The 27,553-nt window shown below is 38.2% G+C and overlaps 1 protein-coding gene across 3 annotated transcripts in view; it reads left to right on the top strand.

Moving 5' to 3' along the window:
- Sema2a (Semaphorin 2a) overlaps positions 1 to 27,553 on the top strand; it is a 677,811-nt gene that overhangs the window by 491,528 nt on the left and 158,730 nt on the right. For all 3 annotated transcript variants that reach the window (XM_086907345.1, XM_012486985.3, XM_003693921.4), the window contains exons 4-6: positions 18,984 to 19,046; positions 20,698 to 20,805; positions 22,143 to 22,413. In XM_086907345.1, the coding sequence (XP_086763471.1) occupies positions 18,984 to 19,046; positions 20,698 to 20,805; positions 22,143 to 22,413 (442 nt within the window). The remainder of the gene's footprint in view (positions 1 to 18,983; positions 19,047 to 20,697; positions 20,806 to 22,142; positions 22,414 to 27,553) is intronic.

The following is a 27,553-nucleotide window of genomic DNA, read 5'->3' as shown; positions in this document are numbered from 1 at the left end:
TGTAAAATGAAAATTCGTTCATCATTTTTCAACTTTATAAAATTTATTTTTCGAAAGAAAAATAAGAAAAAAGAAAAAGAAATTGGATACTATAAATACTCTTCGAGATTCAAAAATTCATTTTTTTAAATTATAGCAGAATGGTAGAATTCGTTTTTTTCTAATTTCACATTATCTTCTCCTTATTTGATTTTAAAAAAATGCCTGACATCGAAAAATAAAAAAATTATTTTGCGTGAAATGATTCATTTGGACGTCTGTGAAGCGACACAAAAGGACACATTCGTGATAAACTAAATTTTCATGGATTCACTAATGACGAATATAATTAAGTTGGTCCATCCTCTACATTTAACGTCACTCCTCGCGTTCGTTACGTTCTCTCTATGATTTTATATCAGATTTAAGCTAAAGAGTACACTTGTTCGTTTAATGAAAATTGTGTCTCTGATGAATATCGTGTATCATCGGCACCAGACGCGTTAATCATGATTTATCCGACGAGTTCACGTGGAATAGCGAAGACTCTTTACAGCATAGAGTTTTAGCGATATTAATTCTTCCAACATTTTTAATTTCTTATACCTTTTCCTAAAAGTTTATATTTTACAACACACCTTTGTCTTTTATTAAATCTTCAAGTTAAATGTTACAATGAATTAAACTAGATTACATCGAACGTGTTTTGGTATTGCATTAATCAAGGGAAATGGTTCAAGTTCTTCTAGGCATGATGTTTCCAAGAGGAAACCGTGGCAACGAGTTTGCAAAATAATCATTTTCTTTCCTCGAGTTTCGCGTTGACCTAGAAATATAGCGTTCAGAAAGAGCAACGACTAGGGAATACGGGGGGATGATTAAAAACTTCTCATTCACCCTCTCTTATTTTTACTCCGCCCTTATTACGATGCAGGACGAGAGCGTTATCTCGACGCAGAATTAAGAGGTCTTACCCAACTATCTTCCATACTTTTCATCCCGTGTACTCTTCTTTCAATCGCGCCCAGAAGAGGAAAATATATAGAACGAAGATCTTTTGGGACAGTGTCAATTTTCTTCAACAGGTCAAAAGGCCTGTGTAGACTATCAAAAAAAAAAAAAAAGAAAAAGAAAAAAAAAGGAAATCTTTTGTAATTATACGAGAAATTGAAAGAAAAAAGAAGAAGAAAAATTCGAGAGAAAGAAAAATATACATCGGTGTAGAATACCTACGAATATTTTCCTTTTTTTTCTTTTCCCTTTCTTCTTTCTTTTATATTCGTACGTGTACAAGATGAAATAGCAATATATCGAGGGGTCGGCAGAGGAAGAAGAAGTAGCAAACAATTCTGCCAAGCACTGAAATATAAACGGGTAGGTCTGTTACTTTCTAGAATGATGGCATTAAATATACATTTCGCGCCGGGGCCACTCTGTATAACTTCGAGACTCCTGCTTTGCCTTCGGAATTTCTATCCCTAACGCCTCGTGCTCACCCTCGTGCTACTTTCCTCCTTTCCCTTTTCTCGCCTGCCACGTTTTCGACCAACCCCTCCCGCTCTTTTGGCGGAGAAGCAGGCACTAGTCGTGTACAAGCCCGTGTAACGCGGAGTTTATTGCAACGATGAATTTGGGATAAGATCCTGGCAAAAATTTCAGTTTGATGAGACTCTTCCTCGCCGCTAGTCATCGAGACATCGTTCTTTTTCTTCTTTTTCACGACAATCTTCCTTGTCGAGTATGCGAACGAGGGTGAAAAAGTCCATTCTCCTTTCGAATGTTCGCCTTATTTTTTGAAATTTTCTAAAATTGATTTTATAAATTCAGAAATTTCTTTCATAGGAAATAATATTTTAAACGTAATATTTTAATATAATCAATTCGTACGAGTACAATTATTTTATTAAAATGTAAAAATAAATACTTTAAATAAGTAGGTTTGTTTATTTTATTTTTCCAGCTTTAATGAAATTGAAAAAATTCTTATTTTTAGAAAGAATACATTTATATATTCTTTAAATATTTATTCAATATGATATGATTTAATTGGAAATTTTTAAAATTAATTTTTGCCTTTGAATACCTTTGATGAATGGTGGAGGAGTAGTACTCGCGGATACCGCTAAGCGGCGCAGGACTGATTGTTTCTCGCTGGCGATTATGACAGTACGTGCATATAATAACTACCGATCGGTGAGACAAATTTAATTAATAGTGGACATTTATTGTTGTGTGAATAAGTGAATAAGTGAACGACTGTCTGAGAGTTTGGCTATGTGATTTGGTTTCCTGCATCATCATCCCATCGAGACACGTGAGTTTGATTTAATTTCTAAATATTTGAAGTGCATTAAAAGCACTGAAATTCTTGTTAAATTGTTGCAACACTATTTCAATTTTTATTAAATTGGAATTATTATTTGGCAATATTGTTGAATTTGTTTGAATGTATACAATTGATATTTCATTTAATTGTGTTGAAATCCTACTGGATTTAATTTATATGGACCAAATTAAATTGGTCCATCTTAAAGATAAACATGGCTATAAATTATAATACAACATAATGACAATAATAATAATATTTATTTTTATTTTTATTGTCATTACATTAATATTGATAAATATTAATATTTTCCAATGTAATTCCATAACAATTTACTTTATTTGAAATATTTATAATTTTTATATAATTTTATATAATTAATTTGTTAAATTGATATGAAATTGATATACTAGTCATAATCATATGGTGAATATAAATTTACAACAAGAAAGATTTAATTTTTTTTAAGAATAATAAATTGGTAAATAATAATTATTCGTTAATGAAAATATAACATCAATTTCTTTCTCTCAAATATATATATTGTAGTAAACATTGAAACCTCTAAATCTTTAGAGTATACAAATACTCTCCAACTTTACGAGTCTCAGTTTCAACGATATACGTTTCATTCGTGTTGCGCGTAGATTCACGAGCGATAAATTCGAAAAAAGAAGAAGCCTCGAAGGATTTCCTACTCTAGCCTTCCTTTCCTCTCTTTTACCTTGCCGGTATTTAGATACGCTTGCGACGCTGTTCTCGGAAACTTGTAAATAAATGGATTATAGTGGTGCACGAGTGCTCGTAGAGCCGGCGCTAACGCAGTTTTAAATCCGTTCCGCGGATAATCACGGCGAAGCCAGCGGCAACTGGGCCGCATTGCGAAAGAGAAAAGACAAACAAAATTTCGCGAAAGTTGCGATGAAAAATTCTCACGATTTCGTTCCCGGAATCCTCTTTATCCTGGCTTCCCTCTTTTTTCTTCTTAAACGAACTTATTTACACTTCTCATTTCCCGTTTTTTCGTTTTCATTTCCCGCACAAATTAATTCTTTTTCCTTTGAGCAATGATCTTACGCGGTTTCAAATTTCTCAAAAATAATCTATATTAGGAAAAATTTATTCGAAAATGACGAATACAATAATCATTGAATCAATAAAAATTTCTTTAAACTAGTAACAGAGATGCCTTCATAATATCATTAATCTATCTAGCATTCTCGTCTTTTTTTTTGTAATGAATTCGAAAGAAAATTTTATCAAGACAGTCTTATTCTTCGCGTTCATTATATTATCTTCTCTTGCCGAGGAAAAATATAAGATAAACACGGAATCATGGCGACGTTCGTTTGATCGTCGCCCAGTTTGCCTTTCTCGCGGAGATTTTTCTTCTCGCTTCGCGCGCGACACCGGAGAAATCGGAAGTCTAGAAAGTTTTCTGGGATCTTGGTAGCGACTGGCGCGCTTCGTCTCGACCGGGACGATAAAAAAGAAAAGAGATGAGATAAGGGGAAGGGAAAACATCGTAGAGATAGATAAAGAGAGAGAGAGAGAGAGGAGAGAAGGAGCATGTAAGACTGGGCAGAATAGCAAGATTTCTTCTACCGAAGACCGAGTTTGCGGCAAGCAAAACCCTTCTTCCCGAGCAAACATAGAAATTGTAAACAGAAAGAAAGAATGCTAGTATGCTGGTAGTGGTGGCGATAGTCTAGGAAGCTCGCGTTAAGATAGTTCTCGACGGTGTCGGTAATTGGAGCTTATGAAAACGGTTCTATTATCCCAACAAGTGATTGTCAAGTTTGTCCATCTTTTTCTCCCGCTCCACACTGCTTATATCCCCACGCCCCCGCAATTGTTCCATTCTAGTCCAACATCTACAGCTATTTCTCGAGTCAACTTCCTTCTCCCTTCAGTGTTTGCCCTTCACTTTGCGCCACTACTTCCCGATTCTATCGCTACTTAACAGCTTAACTTTTTTAATTACCACCGTCAACCCCCACCTCTCTCTTTCTCATCTCTCTTTCTCCTTCCATCTCGATTCCTCTCGTTCCACTTCTCCCCCCCCCCCCTCTCTCTCTCTCTCCGTCTCGGTCGCCGTCGTTCACCAGATTGCTCCGTCGCGTTTTCGAACACCGGCTGAAATCTCCACCCTCCACTCGAGCCTTCGTGCTAACGAGCCTCGAATCGGCCGAAAGGCGCGACACGCCACCGCTATATAAGTACAAACAGCGAGCGCGAGGAGGCAAGAGGAGAGGCGAGGACAAAACGAGAATACGAAAGGGAGAAGGATCGGTGCATTGCGCGGCGCGAACGAGCCTCGAGCACCCTCTCGCGCGAATTTATGGCGAAAGTGTTCAAATAGCCATACAACCCCTTGCTCGCGTCGCAACCTGCCTCCGTCCTTGTCCTCCCCGACGTCGCCCCCCTCCTCCCTCCCTCCCTCCCTCCCCGTCGCTCTCGTTGCCGCGCAAAATGCCACCGCTTCAGACCGCTACTAAAGTCGGGGGAGGGGGGAGGAGGAAAAAAGACGCACACGACAGCGGCCCGCTTAAGCGCCATCCGAAGCGTGATAATCCGTAATTGTTCCGCGGTTATTGACGGCCGGGATTGAGCTTTCCGCGAAATTCATCGTCGTCGCCGTCTCGTACCTCGATATTAATATTTCTCATATTCGTATAGGATTGGTTAGTAGGTAAGGAGATGGAATTTGAAGAGTTTGAACGGATGAAAATATTTATGTTTATATTGTTAATTTCTTGTTGGAATTTTAAAAATTATTTTTGGACACGAATTGTTTACGATAATATTGGATCGTATTATCCATCGTGATTGAGGTTATCTTATTCACGGTTGAATTAATAATTTTTATTACGCTCGAGATTTTAATCTTTGTTATCCGGCGTATGACCATTCGAAGGATTGATGTTTCGTGATCGAACGACACGAAAGGCGAATGAATTCTTCGTGTCATCTACCAATTATAGGAAGTCAATGAGGTAGAAGAAACGTCTAACGACCAAAGTTCCAGAACATTAGAGTTCGTGGGAGAGGAGGGAGGGGTGGGGTGGGGGGAGGGGGAAGGTAGATAACAAATTATCGAGCTTGATTTTGCCAATGACGAACCCGTCCACGTGATATATCACGATAAATTATCCGGAATCACACTAGATGAATGGTAACAGTGACGTGGATTTCAACGAAGGGAAAACCATATTCTAAAGATCCTATTGAAAAACTCTTGCACGAGATTATTCAGTTTAGCTTGAAAAGTACGTGGTTTCATAAGAACAAAATTACAAAGTTGAAATATGCTTCATAGATTGTTGAACTATGACGATAAAGGGAATCTCGTTGAAGAAATTACAATTTTCTTTTCTGTTTCAGACTTGGAAAGTCAATTTAATAACTTGATAAAATTGAATTTTTTTTTTTTTTTTTTTTTAATTTTATTACGCTAAACTTGCAATCTTCTTAATTCTATCATTATAAAGTATAAAGTCTTAATTTTTGTACAGTGAATGTATTTTTGTTAAGTACAATTTTTATTTCTTTTTTTTTATTAATAAATATCGGATTTATTCACTTGTACGAATTTTTGTATTTCATTTCCTAAACTTCGTTCATTTCATCTTAATATTAATAGTATATGTAATAATCCATACCATATGTATTAAAATTATTATGATTGTAATCTCTTCGATATTATCAATTTATGCGTTAATGAAATAAAATTTGATTAATTGAAATGATCGTATGTATAAAAAACGATAATTCTTATTTTATCATATCTTAATTTTTCCAATATTTATTCTAATTCTACAATTTCTTCAATTCCACATCTTCAAAAATATATATCTATTACACCGTTGCATCATATATCCTTAATTTTGCTTTATGGTTTCAACTTCATAAAAAATTATCCATCGACTTGGTTCATAATCAGTGCGATCGTTAACGCATCCCTATTCCGTTCCCTCACGATGCTCGAAATCTATTCACGGATCAGCGTTTGATCGATGACGGGGATGACATCGGTATGCATTGGGGTTGACTTTCGAAAAGCCTCGTCCTTTTTCACGTACGCAGATAGTTTTCGCTCCTGCGTTGTAAGAAGTAAATCACAAAAATTGGAATCCACGATATCGGATTGAAATCAATATTGAATGCAGATTGAATCCCGGTTTTTCGCTCCTTTTACCACTCCCTCCTCTCCTCCTCTTGCCATCACACCCATTCTCTTATCCTGTTTCTCCCTTCGATGTGCGCACACACGATGTGCGTGTACTCACCATCCACTCTGTTTCTCCATTTTCCACCTCTTCCTGATACACTTCCTTTCTATCTCTATCTTTCGCGCTGGATCAGCGGCAGAAGGGCGCGCGAGTTTGACGGGTTCCATTAAGAAAAAAGTGACTTACGGCGTTGATCGACAACGAAAGGCACTTTTCGGTTTCGTCGTGCTCGTTCGTAAAAATTCTTCTAGATTCTATGATCTGGTTATGCATGACGGAATCCAGGGAATGTTTAGTTTATACGATGGCCAGGATATAGGAGTATTGTTTGCCCGAGGATGAAAGAAAGAAGAGATTATTTCATTTTAAAATTTTTTTGCAATATTCGCGAATTTCTATAAATTTTCTATTTCGGAGAATTATATTAATTTTAAGATGTAATTTTAAACGTTATTCTTATATCGACAAATGTATTTAAAAATAAGTACTTTTAGATTCATTCAGAAGAAAAATTGAAATCGACAATAATATCGCATTCAGTGTAAAAATTATATTTGAAACATTTGTTTTTTCCTTAGACGTATTTTCTGCGTATTAAATCGATGACGAAATCGTGCGTGATACGAACACATTGCGAAAGATCGGTTCACGCTCGAGAGGACGAATGTTGCGAATAAAGGAATGGTCGAAAAATTGTTCGATCGTCCGATGGATTAACTACCATTTCCCCATGGAAATGGTTATTAGCATATAGCGTACGTGGGACGATTCTATCTTCTAACGGTTCACTGCCGCGTATTAATATTTGATGAGATAAAAAGCGGCGCGGTGGCTCAGCCCGATGAATTTTTAACCATGCCTCCCAGGTACCATTACAGGCCTCGAATTTCGAAGGTTAGGGGGTGTCGATACCCCTGAGGATACCGACGAGGTCTTGGCCGTTTCAATAATTTAACACGGTAAATTGTACCGGTCTCCGTATATACAGACTGATGTTCCACTTTCTTTTACTTCCGTTCGAAATGTCATTTCGTAAAAGGCGACGGTCCACCGTAAATATTTCATCCCACCCTTGACCATAAATGTAGTTCGATTTCACTTTTATATGGAATCGTAACCTGTTTCGGGTGTAAATGAGCTCGTCTCGAACCGTGGAATGATTTATCAAGGCGAGGGAAAGGGCATTACGATTTCACGACGGCCACACTTCTTCGTGAACTGAATTGAATTTTGGTTTTTCTTTTTTTCTGTATATATACGTTTCTGGGGTTGCATTTTATCGTTGAATTTATCTTCAACGCATTTTCCATTCTCTTAGGTGTAGATTTTTTAATGATCGAAAAAAGAAATATATAGAGAAAGAAAGTATTAATATTATACACTTTTTTGGTAGAATTTGTTAAAAATTATCAGTTTGATTTTCAACTAACTCATGTATCTAATGCTGATATAAATCGAGCAATTCGCAATGATAAATTTATTGATTAAATTACGTTATTAAGAAAATAAAATTTTAAGTTGTGAAACTCAGCATTAGATGATCTTCTACGAGAAATCAGGAGCTTTTCATAAACTTCTGCCAAAATAATGTTCAGATCATTAAGATCATAAATACAAGATCAATGTGTTCAACTTTCATTCGCCATCTTCTTATCCAATTACTCTCAAAAACAGAAAACGTCGCAACTATAAATCCCAAACCGTCTGAAAATTTAATCCACTCGTTACCAACCGTCCAACCGAGCCGAGTTACCCATTATTCACTCTCTCATCAAAACTTCAAACCTTGAAAACGCAAAACAGTCCCTCGAGCGATGATCTCGTTACGATCAATTTCCTCTCTGAAAAGGAAGCCAATCAAGGGATATTTCGGCTTGGTGAAGGGATCAACCTGAACCCGGTTCACCGAGATTAATCAAAAAGCCACCACGCGTCTTAGGATTTTCAACCTAACGATTCTCGACTCTCTATTAGGCCTGCTGAAATTTGCAGATGCGCGACGACACTGTCGCGGCGATGATTAAACCGTCGAAACAAGAGAAAGTGAGAAAGAGAAAGAGAAAACAGAGGGCGAAGAAGACGAGCAGAAACGAAAGGGCAACGAGTTCCTCGCAGTTTAACGACGAGATGACAACTTCTGGTTCTGCTCTGCGACATCATCGCCTCGCCAGGAGCTTAATCAACCTGGATGCCGAAAGTCTAAAGCCATCCTGTGATGCGCCCAGCCCTTGAATAGAAGAAGCGCAAACGACAGGCTGATTCGAAGACTTGGAAGCAGCGAGTTTTTCGGCCCGAATTGGGACACGGTCGATGATTGCATGTGGACATTCTTTCGAACTCGTCGTTTCTTTGTTACATAATCAGACCGCCTTTCTTGCGTCCTTTTTTTTTTGGAGACAATCCTCTCCATACGCCCAGAAGACGCCTGCTCGTGATTGCGCGAAGTTAGTTCCACGAAACGAAATTCCACCACCGATTTTTCGATCTTCGGCCTTCGATGCCAGTGTGTGACCTGGTTTCCCCTGGATTCGAGAGAGATTCTTTTTTTTTTTTTTTTTTTTTTTTCTATTTAAATTTGGCCGACGATGAATCGTTGAGAGTTAGAAATATAGGATGACTCGTTTTTGAAGCTTTGTCGATTTGAATAGATAGGGTTTGAATTTGGGTTATTCGATTTTTAAAGGGTGGTTTTGTTGAACAAATGGTTTGTCGATGAATCATTTTCGTTGTTTCGATGTTTTTTATTTTATTTTATTTTTGATATTTATAGAATTTGTTACTTGATTCCTTACATTAGGAAAAGTAAAAAAATATTTTTAATGGCAATGGAATGATTTTTTTTTTCTTTTACGTGGAAATTCTATTTCTTTTAAAAGGATTTTTCTGATTTCTATTCTATCTGGATGTATTTCTTTTCCTACTTTTTTCACGCGAAGAAATATTATTCGGTTCTTTGCATTATCATTCGAAATAATTAAACATTGAATAATTCTTGGATAATTATAATTATTTTCAAAAGATATTTGTCTTATTTCTTTTTTTTTTTATTTTTACTTGATGTAAAAAGTATCCAAGAGATCCACGTTTCTACAATTATATGAATTTTGCGAAGCTTAATTATCAATTTATTAACAATTGCAACAAAGAAAAGAGAATTAGTAACAATCCATGCGATTCTCAACGAAATATTTTTTGAATCTTCCGTCTGAATATCCACTCGTACATCCCTAAACTCGAGATTTGGCGCCTTTGCAAATCGTCTGCCTGTGTCGCATCATTTCGGCATAGAGCCACGGCGGAGGGTGGTTGCGCCGACTCAAAATGCAAGCGTCAACGACTTTCATCGTCTGTAAGATGACTGGCAGGCAGACTGCTTCCTAGCAGACTGCTTACCGAGCGTGTAAACGTGGCTGGGGAACCCCCGTGGCTCAGCTCTCGATCCCCATCGACTTTCCTGCCTGCAGCGAATTCGCGAAAACTGGGTTCCCTCTGTAGAGTTTAGGGTTGGGTCAGACGCGCAGAGAGATATTTCTGTTTAATAATCGTGGCCGGTAATGGAAGTCGAGACGTTTGCACGCCGCCAGGCACACCGGTGCTGCCAACTTAATGACATCGTACCCAATGCGATAAAACGATGCAATCTGACCGGTTGATATTATTGCTGCGCATGCGCGGCTCCTTGAGATAGGCAACCCGACTCAACCTTACTCGGTATACCGACGATATAATTTAGTCGTTTTCTTTCTTTCATTCTTCTTAGCAACGAATAAATTAGATTGTTTCTAGATCTTTTCAAAGTTCGATCAATTCTTGATCGTCTTTAAATTAAGAATCTTTAATATTTTTTTCAAAAATTTTCGATAACGTAGAAATACGCGAATGTACTGTAATTTGCAAAGTTGTTTCCAAAGTGTTCCATAGACAAAAATTCGAGTATCTTCCACGCGTTATGAAAATTATTAATTATTTAAAACGTTGTTAAAAGTAACATTTTAAAAAGGACAATAACATTAATTCCCCTATCGCATTTCCTTTTTCGATCCAGGCAACTATACATTTAGGTCGGACATACAGACAACCGTAATACGTACTATCCTGGTAACTTGCACCTGTTCTCTCCTTCCCCTCCCTCTCTTTATCTCTATCTTTCCTGTTTCCCTTCCTCTTTCTTAGTCTGAAGTTCTCCGCGTCTCCTGGTCTCCGTCTGCTTGCTCGAGAACTTTCTGCTGCTCTTTAGTGAATTAAGGACTGGAGAACATAGCCTTTAATCAGAAACCGAGCGAGATTAAGGTGCGTTCCCATTTCGCGAGCTCGTTAACGGGTCCCTGGTAATACGAGAGGTTCGTTAGAAAAACGACGTAGAAGGAGGTCTGATATCGGGGTTGTAATCTGAAATCGAACCGTTAGACGAATCGTCGGCCTCGCTTCGCCTCGCGTGGCTTCTTTCTCTGCTTACGTGACCACAGGATCGAGATCGATACTGAACGAATACTAATTTTCCTCATTGATTTTTCTCCCTTATCCTCTGTCCTTATTTCCCGCTCACTTAAATCATACCTTAATTACAAAAGAACGGTAATAATCCATTTCGTTCGAAGACACGTATCTATTAATTTATCATTGCTAACGAGTGATTCTTCTCTTCTAGATAATTTTTACGTTTATAAAATTCTTTATTGAGAGAAAAGATTCGAGGAAAAATTATCAGATCCAGTATTAGATTCAGTTACATATACGAGTCAGACGATAGCATAGCCTTTTTTTTTTCTTTTTCATTAATCCATCACACAATATTAATTACACGTACGATCAAAGAGATTTTTCTCATCCCCGTCCAAACGAGGCTCGAAGAAACATAAATATACACAAACAGCCTACAAAATGAACCCTTCGATGGATTAATGACTTTAATTCAGGCTTCCTTGGCCCGGACGAGGTGCATGCTCTCCCCCTTAGTCGCACCCTTTCCACGTAGCCAATACCATTAACATGTTTCGCTTCACCCGACCCTTCGCCACGCACAAAAAAAAAGAGAAGAAGAAGAAGAAAAAGGAAGGAAGAAGGAAAGAAAGAAAGAAGAAAAAAGAGGCAATGGAGGAGGGAACCTCTCTATCTTCTTCCTTTCAAAGATACTTCCATCCCTCGATCCCTTGCCTCCATTTTCCAACAGCCCATCGGTATTTCTAACTCGGGTACACACAGGATAGGATAGTAATGATTAGTGTAACGAGGAGATCCTTGGCTAAGTTGTAGTTAAGTGCGGATACCGGGAATGGCTCCGCTTTTAATTACAAGCGAGCCTGTGTGTGTGTATGTGTGTATACATCGCGGCCTTAATGTACCCGTCTGCTTAACGAGTAATACGTCGTTATCAATGGCTACGCGCAGCTGTACCCCTGCGAAGCTGGGATCGTTAAATTATTTTAACGGGGGCAAACCGGTAGAATTTACGCGAGGCAAACGATTTTCGTTTTCATCCCCCTCTCTGATCGGCTAGGCACACGCTTAACTTCGTGCAGGTGGATGACACACACAGGGGTAAAGACGGATGTTTTAGGAGAGCGGTTATAGTTACGCTTACTAAGGTGGATTTACTCGATTTTCATCCCTCGAGAAATGTGTGCAGGGGAGAGGCAAAGAAGGAAGGATGTGTTAGAAATTAATTATTGTATTTATGATACGTACGTTTTTTTCTTGAATTTTTGATGATCGAAAATATATGGCATGATATTAGTTATAAAGTTTCTTTTTTAAATCAATTAATTCGATGAATTCGAAATAGTGGAAATCGACTTTTAAGAATCTAGGAAAAAGGTATGTTGAAGATGAATGTCGAAGGGAAGGAACGGATAATGGATAGTAAATGAAAATCGTATTTAAATTGTGGCAAACTCGAAAATGTCAAACGAGAAGACAATGCTGTGTCTATTCAGTTATTACTTAGCGGTCGCTTTGCATAGGAAATGCGAGGCGTATATCAGCGACTTTGAGATGAACTAGTTCTCAAACCACGTGCTTGGTATTTCGAGAATAATTGTACCGAGCGAGGGAATGTTACGTATAATATATATGTATATACATAGTTCGTAAGTAGATTATCTTTATAGCCGCCCGGCCAGATCTGAAAATTATCATCTCGCTCTCAAACGTTCCTCCTTTAACAAATATTTCGTAAACGTTAAGTTTCTCGAAGCTATATAGATTAGCCTTCCTTACCTTTGTTTAACGTTAGCGCTTTGCAGTATAAATTTTCATGAAACTTTATCTCTAATAAAACTTTGATGCTCACATATTTATTTTTATTACTTTTTCCAGTCTCATAGTTTGTCTTTTAGTTATTATATATCACAAGAATTATTCGAGTTTTTCTTTTAATTTTCTGTGATTATTCTTTAAATCCATTTAATGAAACAAAACGATTTTGATCAAAATTAATGCAAATAAATTTCGAATATCTATGACAAGATGATTGTACAGAAAGTGAATACAGAAATGCTGGAAGATGTTCAATCATTTATTTCTTCGTAATTTCGGTAACATTGATTAATGATCGAATGCTATTGCGAATCCAATAATATTGCACGATTTGGAAAGTTTACATAGATTTCTAATGATGCAATGAACACGATCATGCGATCCAACTGTTACACGTTCATATGCATTTCATCATTAGAAATATAATCCTGCCGAATCGCTTAGTATCGTCGTCATATTGCACGAAGAATTAATAGATTAAGTTATCGTTTGCTAATTATATAAAAATAAATTACAATTAAAATGATAAAAAATTCTGATAGAAATGAAATTATCTAAATGAAGTAATAGAATTCTTCAGTAAAAAAACATTTCACATCTTGAGATTGACAATAAAAATCGATATAAAAAAAGTAGAAGGAAAAAGAATATTAAAATAACTGTCATACACTTTTATCATTAATCCATAACAACCAATTACAAGCATATATCTACTATCACTTTCCTGCGAATTCGCGTTTAAATGCAATCAACATTCTAATCGATGAGCACGATCAAAGCCAGTTGGGCTTATCTTTCGATTCCAATCGCTATTATTGCAAATAATTCGTTAGAATCGTAGGAAATGATCATCATCTGCATTCCATCTGGAAAAAATTAAAAATCGCTGACTTTGTGAACGCTATGGCGACCAACGACGCGACACTAGCGCCACGTGACCATTAACTACTACTTTACCAATTTACTTTACTTATTCCAAATATTCGAATTGTTACACACGCCTCTCTACAATCATATTTCGTAATAATTATCGATTCGAAACGGAAAACAAAGATCACCCAACTATTCCAGATTCATTCGTAGCGCAATCCTGTGACGCCCTCTTGCTCCTTCTCCATTTAAACACGACAGGTTTGCAGGTTAATTAAGCATTCGTGTGCGTGCACATTCATGAGCCTTGTTGCACGTGCACGTGCGTGATCCCTAGCATAATGGCACGCTCGTATTTGTGCACGATTATATATTCGCACGCATACGCGCGAGGATAGCACGTGTATATGTTACAGAGACGCGTGCGAATATTTGCGGACAAACGTGTTTGTGGACGTACGCGTGTGATTACTCGATGCCGTGGATGTTCGGCTGCGATCGAACGTTCTCGTGATTGTACGAATATGCTGGATTGGTATTGTTGATAGGAATTGCTCCCCTTTATGATACGTAATACACGCGTTTGATATTAGTTTAACCCATTTTGCGGTTTCTGATTGCATTTGATAATTTATTGATCGACGATTGATCGAGGAAGCTAATTTTTTTTATAAAAGTTTTATATTATTTTTGCAGAAGTATCGCTCTTTTGCTCGCATATTTGTTAATTATTTTTTTCACACGATACAGTTTGAACTACTTTTGTAACCTGTTTTCGAAACAATTATTACAAGACGCTGCGATAATATCTTTACAATTAAGTGGAAAGAGGGAGGTCTTTTTTTATCAGACATGGAAATAAAAATTATACGGTAAAAGTTCTCTGTTTCGATTAATGTATTCCATTCTAGTAGTAATAGAAATATGACAGAAAGCATTGCATGTTCGCGGTATATTTAGGAATTGTACGTTTAACAGTCGCGGGTCAAGGAAAACGGAGAGAGTATTAATTATCTATTATAAAGTTCTATTTTCACTCTAGAGGAAACTTATTTTTTTCACGGCTCGAATTCAGTTACGCGAGAAATAATATTTCTCTAATATTGAAGGGAAAATTCCACGCGCAAAGGGCGTGTAAAAAATTCGAAGATCTTAATAAAAATAGGAAGCTAAAAAATATTTAATTCACCTCATTTTCGCGAACCTAATAATCGCCAAATTACGCCATGAATATAAAAAGCTCACCCATAAATCAAAAGTAAATTTGCTTTTTCAACTACCCTGAATCGACCTCGTTTCATTCGCGGAAAGTTCAATAATAAAGCTAACGTAGCAGTTAATGGTTATACTCACCTATTACACTTTCACCCATTATCCCCTTATTAAAAAAGCTAAGCTCAAAGATCAAAGGATATTAAAAGAGAATTAAAAAATTAAAAAAAAAAAAAAAGAAAAGAAAAGAAAAAGAGGAAGAAAATTTAAAAAGTATATAAAGAATATTTTAAAGAAGATCTCAAACGAAATCTCAAATTCATCAATGGCAAAATTACACGATGAATCGAACGAGATAAATTTGAGATTATTTTCCTCTTCCACTCTAGTTGGAAGAGCATCGAGTTGGCCTTTGCTCGAAAATTTTCCCCAGGCGTGTTCCCGCCTTCGCTTGCTGTGAATATCGAGAGGTTCGAGAATCGAGACGCGTAAATCGAGATTCGCGCTGCCCTGCTCGCGGGATCCGCAAAGTTCGAGGGGCCAAAAGCTCGTAGAATAGAATTCCTCGCAGGAATTCCATTTTACGCGGCCATTGCCGCGAGCCAGACCATTCGATTCGGTTCGAGGCGATTCATTCTACCTTCGCCCCGAACAAATAATTTTCCACGCTCGCCGAAAACCTATCGCGAGATCAAATACCATATATTGTCTCTAACGTATGTGAACTCGCAAAAACGCAATTTATACTTCGTATACTTGGCCAACGAAGTGTAATTTTTCTGCCCGAAATAATTTTCTTTTTTCACGTTGAGCTTCTTTCAATGCGCCACATTCTACCGTTTAGTCTCTTTCCTTTAATATAAGTTACGCTCGTGTTATTATTCGAGGATGATGTTTGAACTAATAATAATTGAAGAGAATTTTTTCCCTTTTTTTTACGAATTATTCAGTGACTGAAAATGACGTTGTATTTTTCTCTCTCTTCTCTCGTGATATTTAATATTATATCTATCAAAGTTGATTTACCAAAGGAACGATCGATGCAAAATATCGAGGAAAAAAAAAAAAAAATTGATCATCCGTATTTTAAAAATCAGGCGTACCGTATAATTTCCCCGATTTTCGAGAGCGCGTTACTGTCCTCCGCATCGTCCGAATAAATATCACGGCACGGTCGCGTGCGCGAGCAAAAACAATTCTTTCGTTAATTTATTAGCCGTAGATCACTGTCAGCCGGACGGTGTTTCGGCTTCTCCCCTCCCTGGCTCCCCGGGCCAGGACAATTTCGAGGATCGACGCGGTTTCTGGCCGTGACACCGGAGGGGGGAGCGGCACGCGACGTCCGCAGGAGATCGATCGTTAAGGGCAACGCGTTTCGGACGATTGACCGTGCAAACGAACCACTTCCTTTTCCGGATCGTGTCTACGACCTCTGGCGCACGAACCAGCTTCAGCTCAATAGGGGTTGTATTCCTCCAAGGCGTCGAAATCTATGGCCGAGGGATCTACGGCGGTTTATCCGTTTTTCTTCTCTCTCTGTTTGACAATTGCGATTTGTCACGGGGTTAGAAGATAAGAAGCTTGATGATCGAGAGAGAAAATAATGCGTGTTTCTTTTTTTTTTTTTTTTCCTAGCCATTTAGCTTATCTTTTACTTGATTGCACTTGTCAAATTATAAATAAAATCGTAATACATTTACGATTATTTGATCACGTTATGTGGCTATGATTAAAATATAGAAATAAGATTCGTCCATGCCTCAAAGAGGGGAATTGGTGGACGAGTAACATGCGAGTAAGAATAATTTGAAAAAGATCTTTGCTAAAACTTGCTCTTTCTAAACTCGCTAGACTATGTACTTTTCGTCTTGAAGAAGACTCATCGTCACCGACATGCGCACACATAGAAATTCGCAGACAGTACTTAGTCTTTCCAATGTACACATAGACATCTAAAATCTCAACCTTTCAAAGATAATACGATGTTCTTAAAGGTCTCTTCCATATCTTCGTATATACTCTAATTACTCTAATTACCAAGTGTCTGGATCATCTTGCCTAATTTAATTATTATTAGATATTATATATCTCGAGCAAATATTATTTAATTTGTGAAAATTGAAATCTCGGTGGAAACGCATCATTAGCTAATAAATCGTGCAAACGGAGGAATGTGTTAATAATTTTTCAATTTCAACACTTAATTTCGAAATTTAATTTTAAAATTTAATAAGTTGGAATTTCGGTTATGGTGGAGATAAATTTGATTAATCCATAATTATTCAAGGTATGAATTTCATTTGTTTCGTGCAACAAATCTATTCGTTTTCACATATAACTGTTATATTAACTTTTTATTCTATATGTTGCTACCATTCTTACGATAAAATGAATTAGAGAAACGAAAATGTCATTTATTAAATTATACTTAAACTATTTGTTCAGTGATTGAGAATCATCATTTCATATTGACATACTTAATATTTTTTGATCGCAATATAACAAAAAAATAAAATGAATACAATTTATAATTGCGGATAAAAGGAAATACAATTTATGCAGATATAATGATGCAGATTCGATCTCTTACTCAACGTAGAAAACATTTTTAATCGACAAAATAAATATAAATCATTAAATTATACGTTGTATTCTTTCTCATTAACAAAAATTTTAATTACTGACTTTCTTTTTCTTTTTTCAACATCGGAATGAAACCGATAATTAGTTTTCAATTTTCTTCAAATTGTCGATAAGTTCTTTTCATTAGAACCGCAACGTTAAAAATTAATTATAAATAAACACTTTATCCCACTATTTTTCAAGAAATGAATTTTATTCAAACTCACTCACTATCAAAACCTCGACCATAACTGGATAATCCTTTTACTTTTTCCTCTCTAAAAATCACTTACTGCAAAACTGGGTCGACGAATCAGAATCACTGTTCGAAGATTTCACCGATTCAGAAACGGAGGATGAAACTTGCCACGTTCGAATCCATCGGCCGAGCCATCAAAGAGCGCCACTCTCTTCTCGAAAGTGAAGACACGAAACTTGATACTCCCCATTTTTTTCAATTCCGTCTGTTGACCTCATTCCGGCCGACACATTCGCAAGGGTTGAGCTTTGGAAAAGCTCGAGGCGTTCGTCTGCCATGGCGTCGCGATCCGCACAATGACACGAGTGTGCAGCCTCTTCTTCACGCTCGCGAAACGTCGAGCATGCACTCGTAACGCCTCTCCACGTTGTGTAAGGTCGGCACCAAGAACGTCGTAGGTGAGGAAAAGGTATGGAAAGTAGGAGAGACGACGGCTGAGGGCGAATGAACGTGAAACGAACGAACTCGAGCCTCCACCCAAAGAGATCTCGAGCCCCAGTCCAGAATGACTCGTAATTATGGCGGCCATCTTCGAAATAGAATTCTCTCGCGACGATGACGAGTCATTCAGCGACCGTGTGGAAGCTGGAAGGATTAATTTTACCTATATATTCTGACCGGTGAATCTCTTATTCATCATCTTTGGGATTTTAAATTTGTCGGATGTTTTGTCGTAGTGTAGATAAAGAAAAATTTATCATCGTTTGATAAATGACTTTGTTGTATTTCGTTTTCACTCGTTATTTTTTTTTATAGAAATGAAATATATCGTCGTTGAAGTTTAGATCAAGTTTAGATAACTTTTGAAGCTTCATCGTTCAAAATAAGCTTGGAAAAAGTTGTTTCATCTGTTCCTTTGTTCGAGAATGAAATTCGTTGTTGATCACACTTGATGAGAGTCGTTTGTGTCTCTTAATGATCGTGTCTCATTTTCGGCCGCATCGTGGAATTTTAATCATTCCATTCAAATTAAATGTTTAACTGTTGGTCTGAATATTTTAAAAAATATTTTTGTCCAACAATTTTAACGCCTCGAATGAGTAAATTAAAGCATACAAGACAAGTTCCTTAATTTCATTATGTGATGAAACATTTCTAGTAAAAAAAATAAATAAATAAATAACTTTATAATTCACATCACGCAATCACGCAAATTTGTTAATTTGTCTATAATACTTGGCACGTTGAGACGCATCGCAAGAAATAATCCTTTTCTTTTCTTTTGCAGAGGGATGCGCTTCATCTGGAGCCGAGCAACGTGGCAAATTGTGTGTCCAAAGGGAAATCAGAGGTGAATTACTTCTTTATTTCATTATCGCATTTACCGGGCCGGGTTCGCGCCGCTTTTCAACGGAATTTTAATAACGGCGCAATCTAATTAAAGCGTCACTTAAAATGGAACTGCGGAGATGGTAATTACCTCAAGTATAGGGACGTCATACAGGGAGAAAGAATGAAATTTCGTTACGATGAAACGGCCTCGATGCGGAAAAGAGAGAAACAAATTACGATTTCCTTAGATTTGTTCGACAAGGGAAAAAAGGAATACATTTCCTCCAAACTCGATCGAAACTGCCATTTCTCTTGTAATCAAAGATATGGATATAAAAGTATCCATAGTATCCGATCCGTGGAGTACAATTAAGAGGGAGAAGAATCAGGAATAAAAGAATGGTCTCGCGCGCCAAAGCGTTCCTTTATCCGTTCTTTTGCGAGCGAAGTTAGTCGAGTTCGTTTTTTAAAGCCTTACAACGCATCGCCTCCCTCGTTCTTATTCCTTTTTTATTCGTAAAAATAAATGGATCGCGGTTAAATAAAAGGCGAGGAGGAACGAAAAAGGATAGAAATCCTCCGTTTAATGGGTCGCGCCTTTCAATTCCATGGAATCGTAATCTAAACGAAATTTGATATCGAACAGATTCGTTAAAACCTGTCAACGACGCGTTGCCCAACTTTTACCATAACGGAATAATAATGGAAAACAAGTTTGGATCAAAATGTTTCCACGCGCGAGACGAATTCGTTTTATGGAGTATCGATCGGGCCGCGTTGACGTTCCCTTAATTGAGAACGGATTCGTTCGTCTGATGACGTTTCCAATTTGGCGGTGATAATGTTTCCATATATAGCGATAATTTTCAAGCGGAGGGGGCGCGAAACACCCACTCCCGCTAATTGGCGATTTTTCCCGCGATATTTACGCGCCCGAGCCATCGTTTATTTTATACAATTCGTGATGCGCGAGAAAGTTGGAAAGGTAAATTGGGCGAAATTCATCGTCATTCGTTAACAGTGGCGACATCTGTTAGAAACCATCGAGAGAAATATTTTTCTTTTTCACGCTCCTCGTTTCACAGACAAAGTCTTGCATGTGTCGATCCTTCGTAATTTTCTTGACTTGTATACACTTTGTCCTATTTAAAACAATCGTCTTCGCATGATAAGATAATTAGATAAAGGATAACAATTCTAAAGAGTTATCACGCTCCTTTCCTCTCTTTCTAAAATAATAACTTAAACGAATTATCGCAAAAATTCATAAAATATAATTCGTGAAACGATAATTGGAGAATATTCTTTCCCATTTTCGTCGCTTCATCTTGCAGACGTAACGATCGCATTTTAAGGCGGACAATTCGCCGCCGCTTATCGCGGCTTCATTCGGTATTCATCGCGCACGCATCGGCGAGGTGTAAGGTCCACGCAAATACTCTCTACGTGACGACAAAACCAATTTATTTCCCGCCCGCCAATTCGCAGCGAAATACGCGAGGCGACGTGATCGAGCACGGTGGAACCCTTTGCCTCGCGATCCCGCTCTATATAATTTTCTGAAAAATCCGTGTCCACGCATCCAACACTTGCCCTTTTCCCTGCCGCGGCCACGCGTTTCTTCGCACGTATCCGTGGAAAATTCAATTTTCTTCCCCTTCTTTTCGCAGCACTTCGACTGCCGGAATCACATAAGGGTGATCCAGCCAATGGGGGATGGAAATCGGCTGTACATGTGCGGCACGAACGCCCACTCGCCCAAGGATTGGGTGATTTATGTAAGTATCCGTGTGTTTGTTCTTCATTTCCCCCGTTTGTTTCACGAACCGAGCCTCACCGGTTTCCGTGTCGAGGGATTTTTTAGTGTTTCGAATGCCGTATGCCGTTCGGTAAACATACGAACGAAACTTTGGCAGGGAGATCGTCCAATCTTTGCATAAGAGCTTTCGAATAATGCACGGCTCTCCCCTCCGTAAAATTTTTCGCAACGTTTTCTTCGAGTTGTTTTAAATTCGAAAGGCTCGAGAAAATAATTTAATTCTTTTTTAAAGGATCGATTCGTTTGATTAATTAAAATCGGTGTTTTGTGTATGAAATATTTCGAGCTTGTATTTCGAGAAAAATGAGAAACTTTACGTGACAGATACACGAGATTGAAATATACTATATATTTTTAAAAATTTCGTATACAAGAAGAGATAAATTTATAAATTTGAAGAAGTCGAAAGACGAAATTGTACAAAGTAGATAATAACATTTAATTTTGTCTCTAATCTCTGGTGCAATTTAGGTATCAATTCCTCTCGTGGAATCTGTCACTAACACAATTTCACCGGTGGTGCAGTTACACAACAACAAGGTAAATGAATCGTGCGTTCAAGTACCCGTGTAATGAAGTCAAAGAATATATTGGTCTCGCTTTGTCGAAGATTACGACTCCCGTGCGTGTAATAGAGGCAATGTGTAGCTTTTGCGTAGAAACGTGCTACTCTAACCTCAAATTTTCCGCCATGCATGTGCAAGCAACGTGTCCCTTTTACAAGCATGTTAAATTTTTTAACTTTAGAATTTTATTTTATTACAATAATTTTCATCGCGTATGACAAAATTAATGCATACTTTAATTACATTTTCCGCAATTATTCCAAATTATATAATTATATTTATTTTTCAACGTAATTTATAATTTAATTCGTATTCACTTATTATTCAGTGATAAGAGATCACGATAGTCCGAATTAAATTTGCGTTTCATTTAATTTCAAGAAATTAAATATATTTTATCCAATATATTCATTGACAATTTTTGCCAACTTGAAAACATTTTAATAAGATAAAATAGAAAATTATACGAAATGTGTAAAAAAATATATTCAATACCAGTAACGATTCAACAATACGAATTAACGAACAATAATATCCGAGCAAGAGACAAAACGAAAGAAAATAAAATATATGTTCAACCCTCGAGCGTCGACACGTTATTATTATTATTACCATTTCACGGATTCCACCGAACACTTTAAAAAATCCCAATCGACACGGAACGCGAATAAAAATAACCGAACCGTGATCGTTCACGTTTCGTTTATCGAACACTGGATATCGGTTACAGAGCAATCTGACCCATTTACCTCGCCACGAGTTCGTCCCAGGCGTGGGAATGGGCATAGCCAAGTGTCCTTACGATCCTGCGGACAATTCGACGGCCGTGTGGGTGGAGAAGGGGAATCCTGGGGACCTGCCAGCTCTTTATTCCGGAACCAACGCCGAATTCACGAAAGCCGATACCGTAATCTTCCGCACGGATCTGTACAATTTAACGACCGGTCGGAAGGCGTTCAGCTTCAAGAGGACGTTGAAGTACGACTCGAAATGGCTGGACAGTAAGTGCACGGCAATTTCTTTCCCTTTCTTCTTTCTACTTTTAAGTCCGAGAACGAGGCAATATCCGCGGAGAATTAGTGCCTCGCCCGCTGGAACTTTTATACCGACCTAACTAGATGGAATCGTTGTAATAACGCTTTAAATTTCACCGTGTTTTTCATCCGGCTACAATATTTGAAGGTATTGGTATTTTCGCGAGCAACGTTGTGAAGTTGAAGAAGAACAAGATTTTCTTTAGAGTAGAGGGTTAGGGGAAAATGTTATTGAGAAAAGTTGGCGGAGTCATTTTTAGCTAGTGGCGGTGGTTCTCGCATTTCTGTGCTTCGAGACTCTGATCTTGAAATATCGCAACTTGAGAGAGCAACTTTTATATCTGCCTCGAAAAATTGTTACTTGCGCAACAAGCAAGTAAGTTATTATTATTATTTATTAATTTTTAAGATATCGTTATAACACGTTGTTGTAAAGCAACGGATAAAAATATTGTATCGAATATTTTCAACACCTTTCCCTTCGTTCTTTCTTTCGTTTGTTATTACGAATTAATTTCTATTCGATCTATTTCAATTTCATCTTTTAATCGTAAAGTAAGAACGTTTTTTTTTTTTTTCTTTTTAACGAAGAACAAGAAGAATCGAAATTGAATATTTATCGCGATCTTCGCCATTAGCAGTACGATTCTCCTTGAATCCGAGCCGTAAATAAATCAGTTGCATTTCCGGTCATCTATAAATTCCCATTTAAAATTCTTATCTCCACCGATCTTACCTCTTTAAACGCAATTCCATCGGCCGGCACAAAACGGTAAAATTGAAAACACACCACCGATTCTTCCACACTCGTGTTGAATATTCATCGATCGTGTGACTCGTCAGACGGCAAAGAAGTCAGCGTTCACCGTTTAAAGCCGCTTGTTACAGCTCGCCCCGTACATCGACAAAGAAACTTTCATTAAATTTTCTGAATGCGGATCTCTCGTGTTGGAAATACGGGGAGGTAAAAAAGGAAAGAAAGAGAGAGAAAAAAAGAGTACCTTCGTTACAAGGAGACGACTCTTTGAGACTCAAGAACGTTGCAAGAAACGCGTGTAATACACGTGTATCTCGGTTAAATAGTTGCGTAAAAAAAGCCAGACTGGCGTGTCTCTCCGGAAACGGTCTGACGTTCTTTTCAGAGACGTTCACGCGATAAAGAGGACGCGGATATACGGGATAAAGGATAACAGAAAACGGGGTAACACGATCGGTTGTGGGTGTGGGTGAGTGTCGGTGGTTCTAAGAATCGAGATAGCGATAAAATAACACTCCTTCCTCCGACTGAATTCTCGTTCGTGGCTGTCTTTTAGCTCTGTGGAGGAGGGAGAGGAGCACTGGATGGAACGCCCCTCCACGCGGCGGTATCCCTGTGTATTCCGATCTTTAATCAGTTTTAGCCAGGTCGTTGGATCGGGAAGGGTGAGGGCGGATTATTGCGATTCGTTGGATTTTTTCGTTGCCGAACGAAACGCCGGCTGGAATTCGAAAGCGGGCGGGGGAAATTGGAAAATGTAGATTAGAACGTGTTCCGTGTATCGGATCGTGGAATGCGGTAATCAGATTCAAACGCGTCTGAACAGCTTTGATTTGTTTGGATTACGTTTGTTTGCCTCGTTTCGTTGTGAATTACGTTTCTGTAATGTTCGGGGAACACCGAAAGTGTGCGATGACGATGTTATATATTTAACGAAGCTGGGCCTGTTTTGCTTGGTGCAAAGGTATGATACCTCGCCTCGATTCGGATAATCCTCCACGGGTTATTGCTGGTTTTAAGCTGTCCTGTTAACCTCTTGATTCACTACGTGTGTTCAACTATTGATTTAATTTTCTTCCGTTTCATTCAGTTTCTATAAACTGTATTACAAAGATAGGAAATAAATATTAACAAGCAATTTATTAATAATTAATAATAAGGGGATTTTTTTTGAAAACACTTAGGCAATTGTACTTGACATCGTCACGATTTTAATTATTTAGATATTCATTGATCAGTTGATAATATAAGAAATTTAAATATCGCGTTCACCTCAAATGTTTGACAAATGTTTTATTCTCGTTTTAATTAAATAATTATTTCCGAATGAAATTAACATTACATTTGAATGAATATTAATAAACACGAGCAAATATTCATGAATGTTACAAAATCGCGTTATGTAAGTTTGACACACAACTATTCAAATATTCTCGCGAGTTCATTGCTCGCATTCGTTCACTCGAAAGTGAAAGCAACCGTGAAAATAAACAATTGTTCCTTTAAGAACAAATTCAGTCACGTATTATTCGGTCGTGAAACAATTTCTCTTTGCTCCTTGCCACGCTGGTTGCCATCATAAATCCCCGCGCTAACTTATCAATTAATTTCAACTTCAACCCCCGTGTATCTTGTCTCTCGCGGCGAGCCGGGAAATAATAGCATCTCGGACTAGTTGCCTTATATTTCTCATTAGAGCGCCGTCTTGCCAAGGGTTGGCACCAAGTAAAATTCGACCTTCTCTCTCTCCACCCAAGGTCGCCCAAGGTCTCGAAAGGAGAAGCGAAACAAGGTGAAGGAGAGCTTCTCTTCTCATTCCGCATCCCCCCAGCTGGCGAGATGCATGATTAGCCGTTTGTTTCATCGTTTAATTTGAAGCAGGCACTCCTTTCAGCCTCTCCCTCCCGCTCTTTTACCACCGCTTTCAGGGGCGGGACGTTGCCATCAAGAGCCATTTCCCCGCATCGAGTTTGTCTATTAACAGAGGCGTTGATTAAATGCAGGAGAGAGGGCCGAGAGACGGATAGGTTCACGTGCTTGCTCCTCGTGTTCCTCTCTGTTTCCCTCCCTCTCGATTCTCTCGCCCTCTCGTTTCATGCGTATATGGCAAAGTATGCGGAATGAAGATCGATGCGATGATTCGCGGCTGGGGTGATGAAAGGAAACCGTGTGGAGAACAGGCATCGAAGGGACGAGGTTCGAATAAGCGGATCGACGATGTTCGTTTCGATCGTTTGTTTCCTTTTCTTCTGCGCTTCTGACAAGAATTTCCTTGTTTGTTCATGCGTAATCGAGAAGATTAGCCTCGTTCGTTGGATTTGTTGATCCCTCGTTACGGCGAGGATTGTTTATAATTAAATGGAAATGGTAGGCTGGCTCCATTCGTAATTTTAAATTATGCGATAAATTCAGCTTAATCGGCGATCGGTGGTTTTATACCGTTTGGCGTCGTTTAATTCGTTGTTTAAAGTGTTCGAGAGCCGCGTTTGGTTTGTTGGATTTTAGATGCACGGTTTAAAACGAACGAGGTGGATTTCCGTTCTGCTACGTTTCACGAGCGTTTAATATTTTCCTTAATCGCAGCGTGTTAAATAGGATTATGAGGGCGAGTTAGAGGATACGAAACAAATTTTTTACGAAGCGAAGAAAATTAACATGGACAAATTTATCGTCAATTACGAAAGTAGTAGTGAAATCTCGTCGTTCTTATCAAGAATCACGTAGATTCAAATCCTTTCTTCAATTAACGCAAACGCAATCAACATCGGAAGAAAATCGAGACGAAACGTCACGTCCAATTAACCCTACCAAACTCCCTTCCCCCTTCCATTTGTCTTCGTCGAAACCTGTCCAACTACCATAAACTTGTCCCAAAACTTGGAAACACGGATTGTCAAAACGAATCGCAGGACGGCCAAAACTTGCCGAATTTCCCTATAAACGTCTGCGTGTAAAATAGATTTTCTGTCAGGTTAGGTCGGGAAATAGGACAGAGATAGGCGAGAATCTGGAAAATTAACCGGTCGCGGGTAATTTGGCATATTTATTAACGAGACGTCGCCCGTAATGGGTAGCGAGAGACCCGCGGAAAATAGAATTTCGTATTTGCCCCGCCACTTGTAAACTTTATGAAACTGGCCCCAAGGGTGATTTCATTATTCCTCGCGCGAAATCGAGAGTGAGAACGCCACTGGAACGTTTCCCGCCGTACAATGCCGTATCGCCTCTCCACGAGGTGAGTAGTCCAATCAAAACTCGCTCGTGTTTCTCTCCAATCCAGACATTTCCTTTTTCCTTCTCTCCGCTTCGTTCCTCTTCTCCCCCTTCGTTCTCTACCCTACCTTTCTCTCTCTCTCTCTCTCTCTCTCTCTTTTCGACTTCCGCTCCGCGATATATCAAACTTGGAACGGGCGAAGCGTCAGACAATCGATTTAATCGGTGAACTGTGAAAGAGATTGCGGCCTCCACCCCCTCACGGTCGCATAATGTAAAATCGACGAGAGAGAGAGAGAGAGAAGGAAGAGGAGAAGGAAGGGGAGGGAGAGCGCGATTTAAGCAGGAAGGGGAAGAAAAAATTCGATTTCCGGCAAGGGAGCATCGTTGTTTTTAGACGAAAAACGTCCGTGGTAAACTACTTGCTCGGCGTGGGGATCGTGAACGGGGCAATTAGGAAGGCGTGACTCGAATGCATGGCTAATTGATCGGAGGAATAAAATTCGACGCGTGGGCGGATATTTTTCGGGGAATTTACAGGCAGGTATTTCACGTTGGACGTTCTTTTTGGTGGAGAGGAGGAGGAGGAGGAGGAGGAGGAAGAGGAATCGGTGTTATGCTAATTGAAGGGGTTGGAGGGAAAAATATCGCACGAGCGAGAAAATATTTTGTTTGAGATAATTATGATTATAATTTAATGGATTTTGGTTTGTTTATTGTTGATGTTGAAGAATTTTTTAAGATGTATATTGCTTTTTTAACGTTTGAATCTTATCTTTTTTCATCAGATCAATAATACAATTTAAATTTAAGAATACAAATGATTTAACAACATTTTCTTTAAATCATAAAGGAAATCCTGTTTCCTGTATTCGAGATTTTAATCTTCATTAACCAGCATAATCGAGTAACAAGCGAATGTTAAAAATTAAGCGATTTTACGATTAAAAATTTTAAAAATGATAAATGAATATTCGTTAAAAAAGCGTTCAAGTTTTGGAAGCTTCGTCACGATGTTAAATGAAAAGTAGAAAAGTCGTTCCCTCTTCGAACTTTTTTCCTTCTGTTTTACAGTTTTTCTTTTCGTTATGCCGCTAGTTTCTCGAATTTCGAAGAATTTTTCGAGAGCTTTGACGA

The sequence above is a fragment of the Apis florea genome, unplaced genomic scaffold (assembly GCF_048593485.1).
Source record: "Apis florea isolate Af1SG1 unplaced genomic scaffold, ASM4859348v1 contig_2839_pilon, whole genome shotgun sequence".
Lineage (NCBI taxonomy): Eukaryota > Metazoa > Arthropoda > Insecta > Hymenoptera > Apidae > Apis > Apis florea.
Note: the sequence above shows the minus strand (reverse complement) of the source record. Positions and strands in the feature narration are given on the sequence as shown.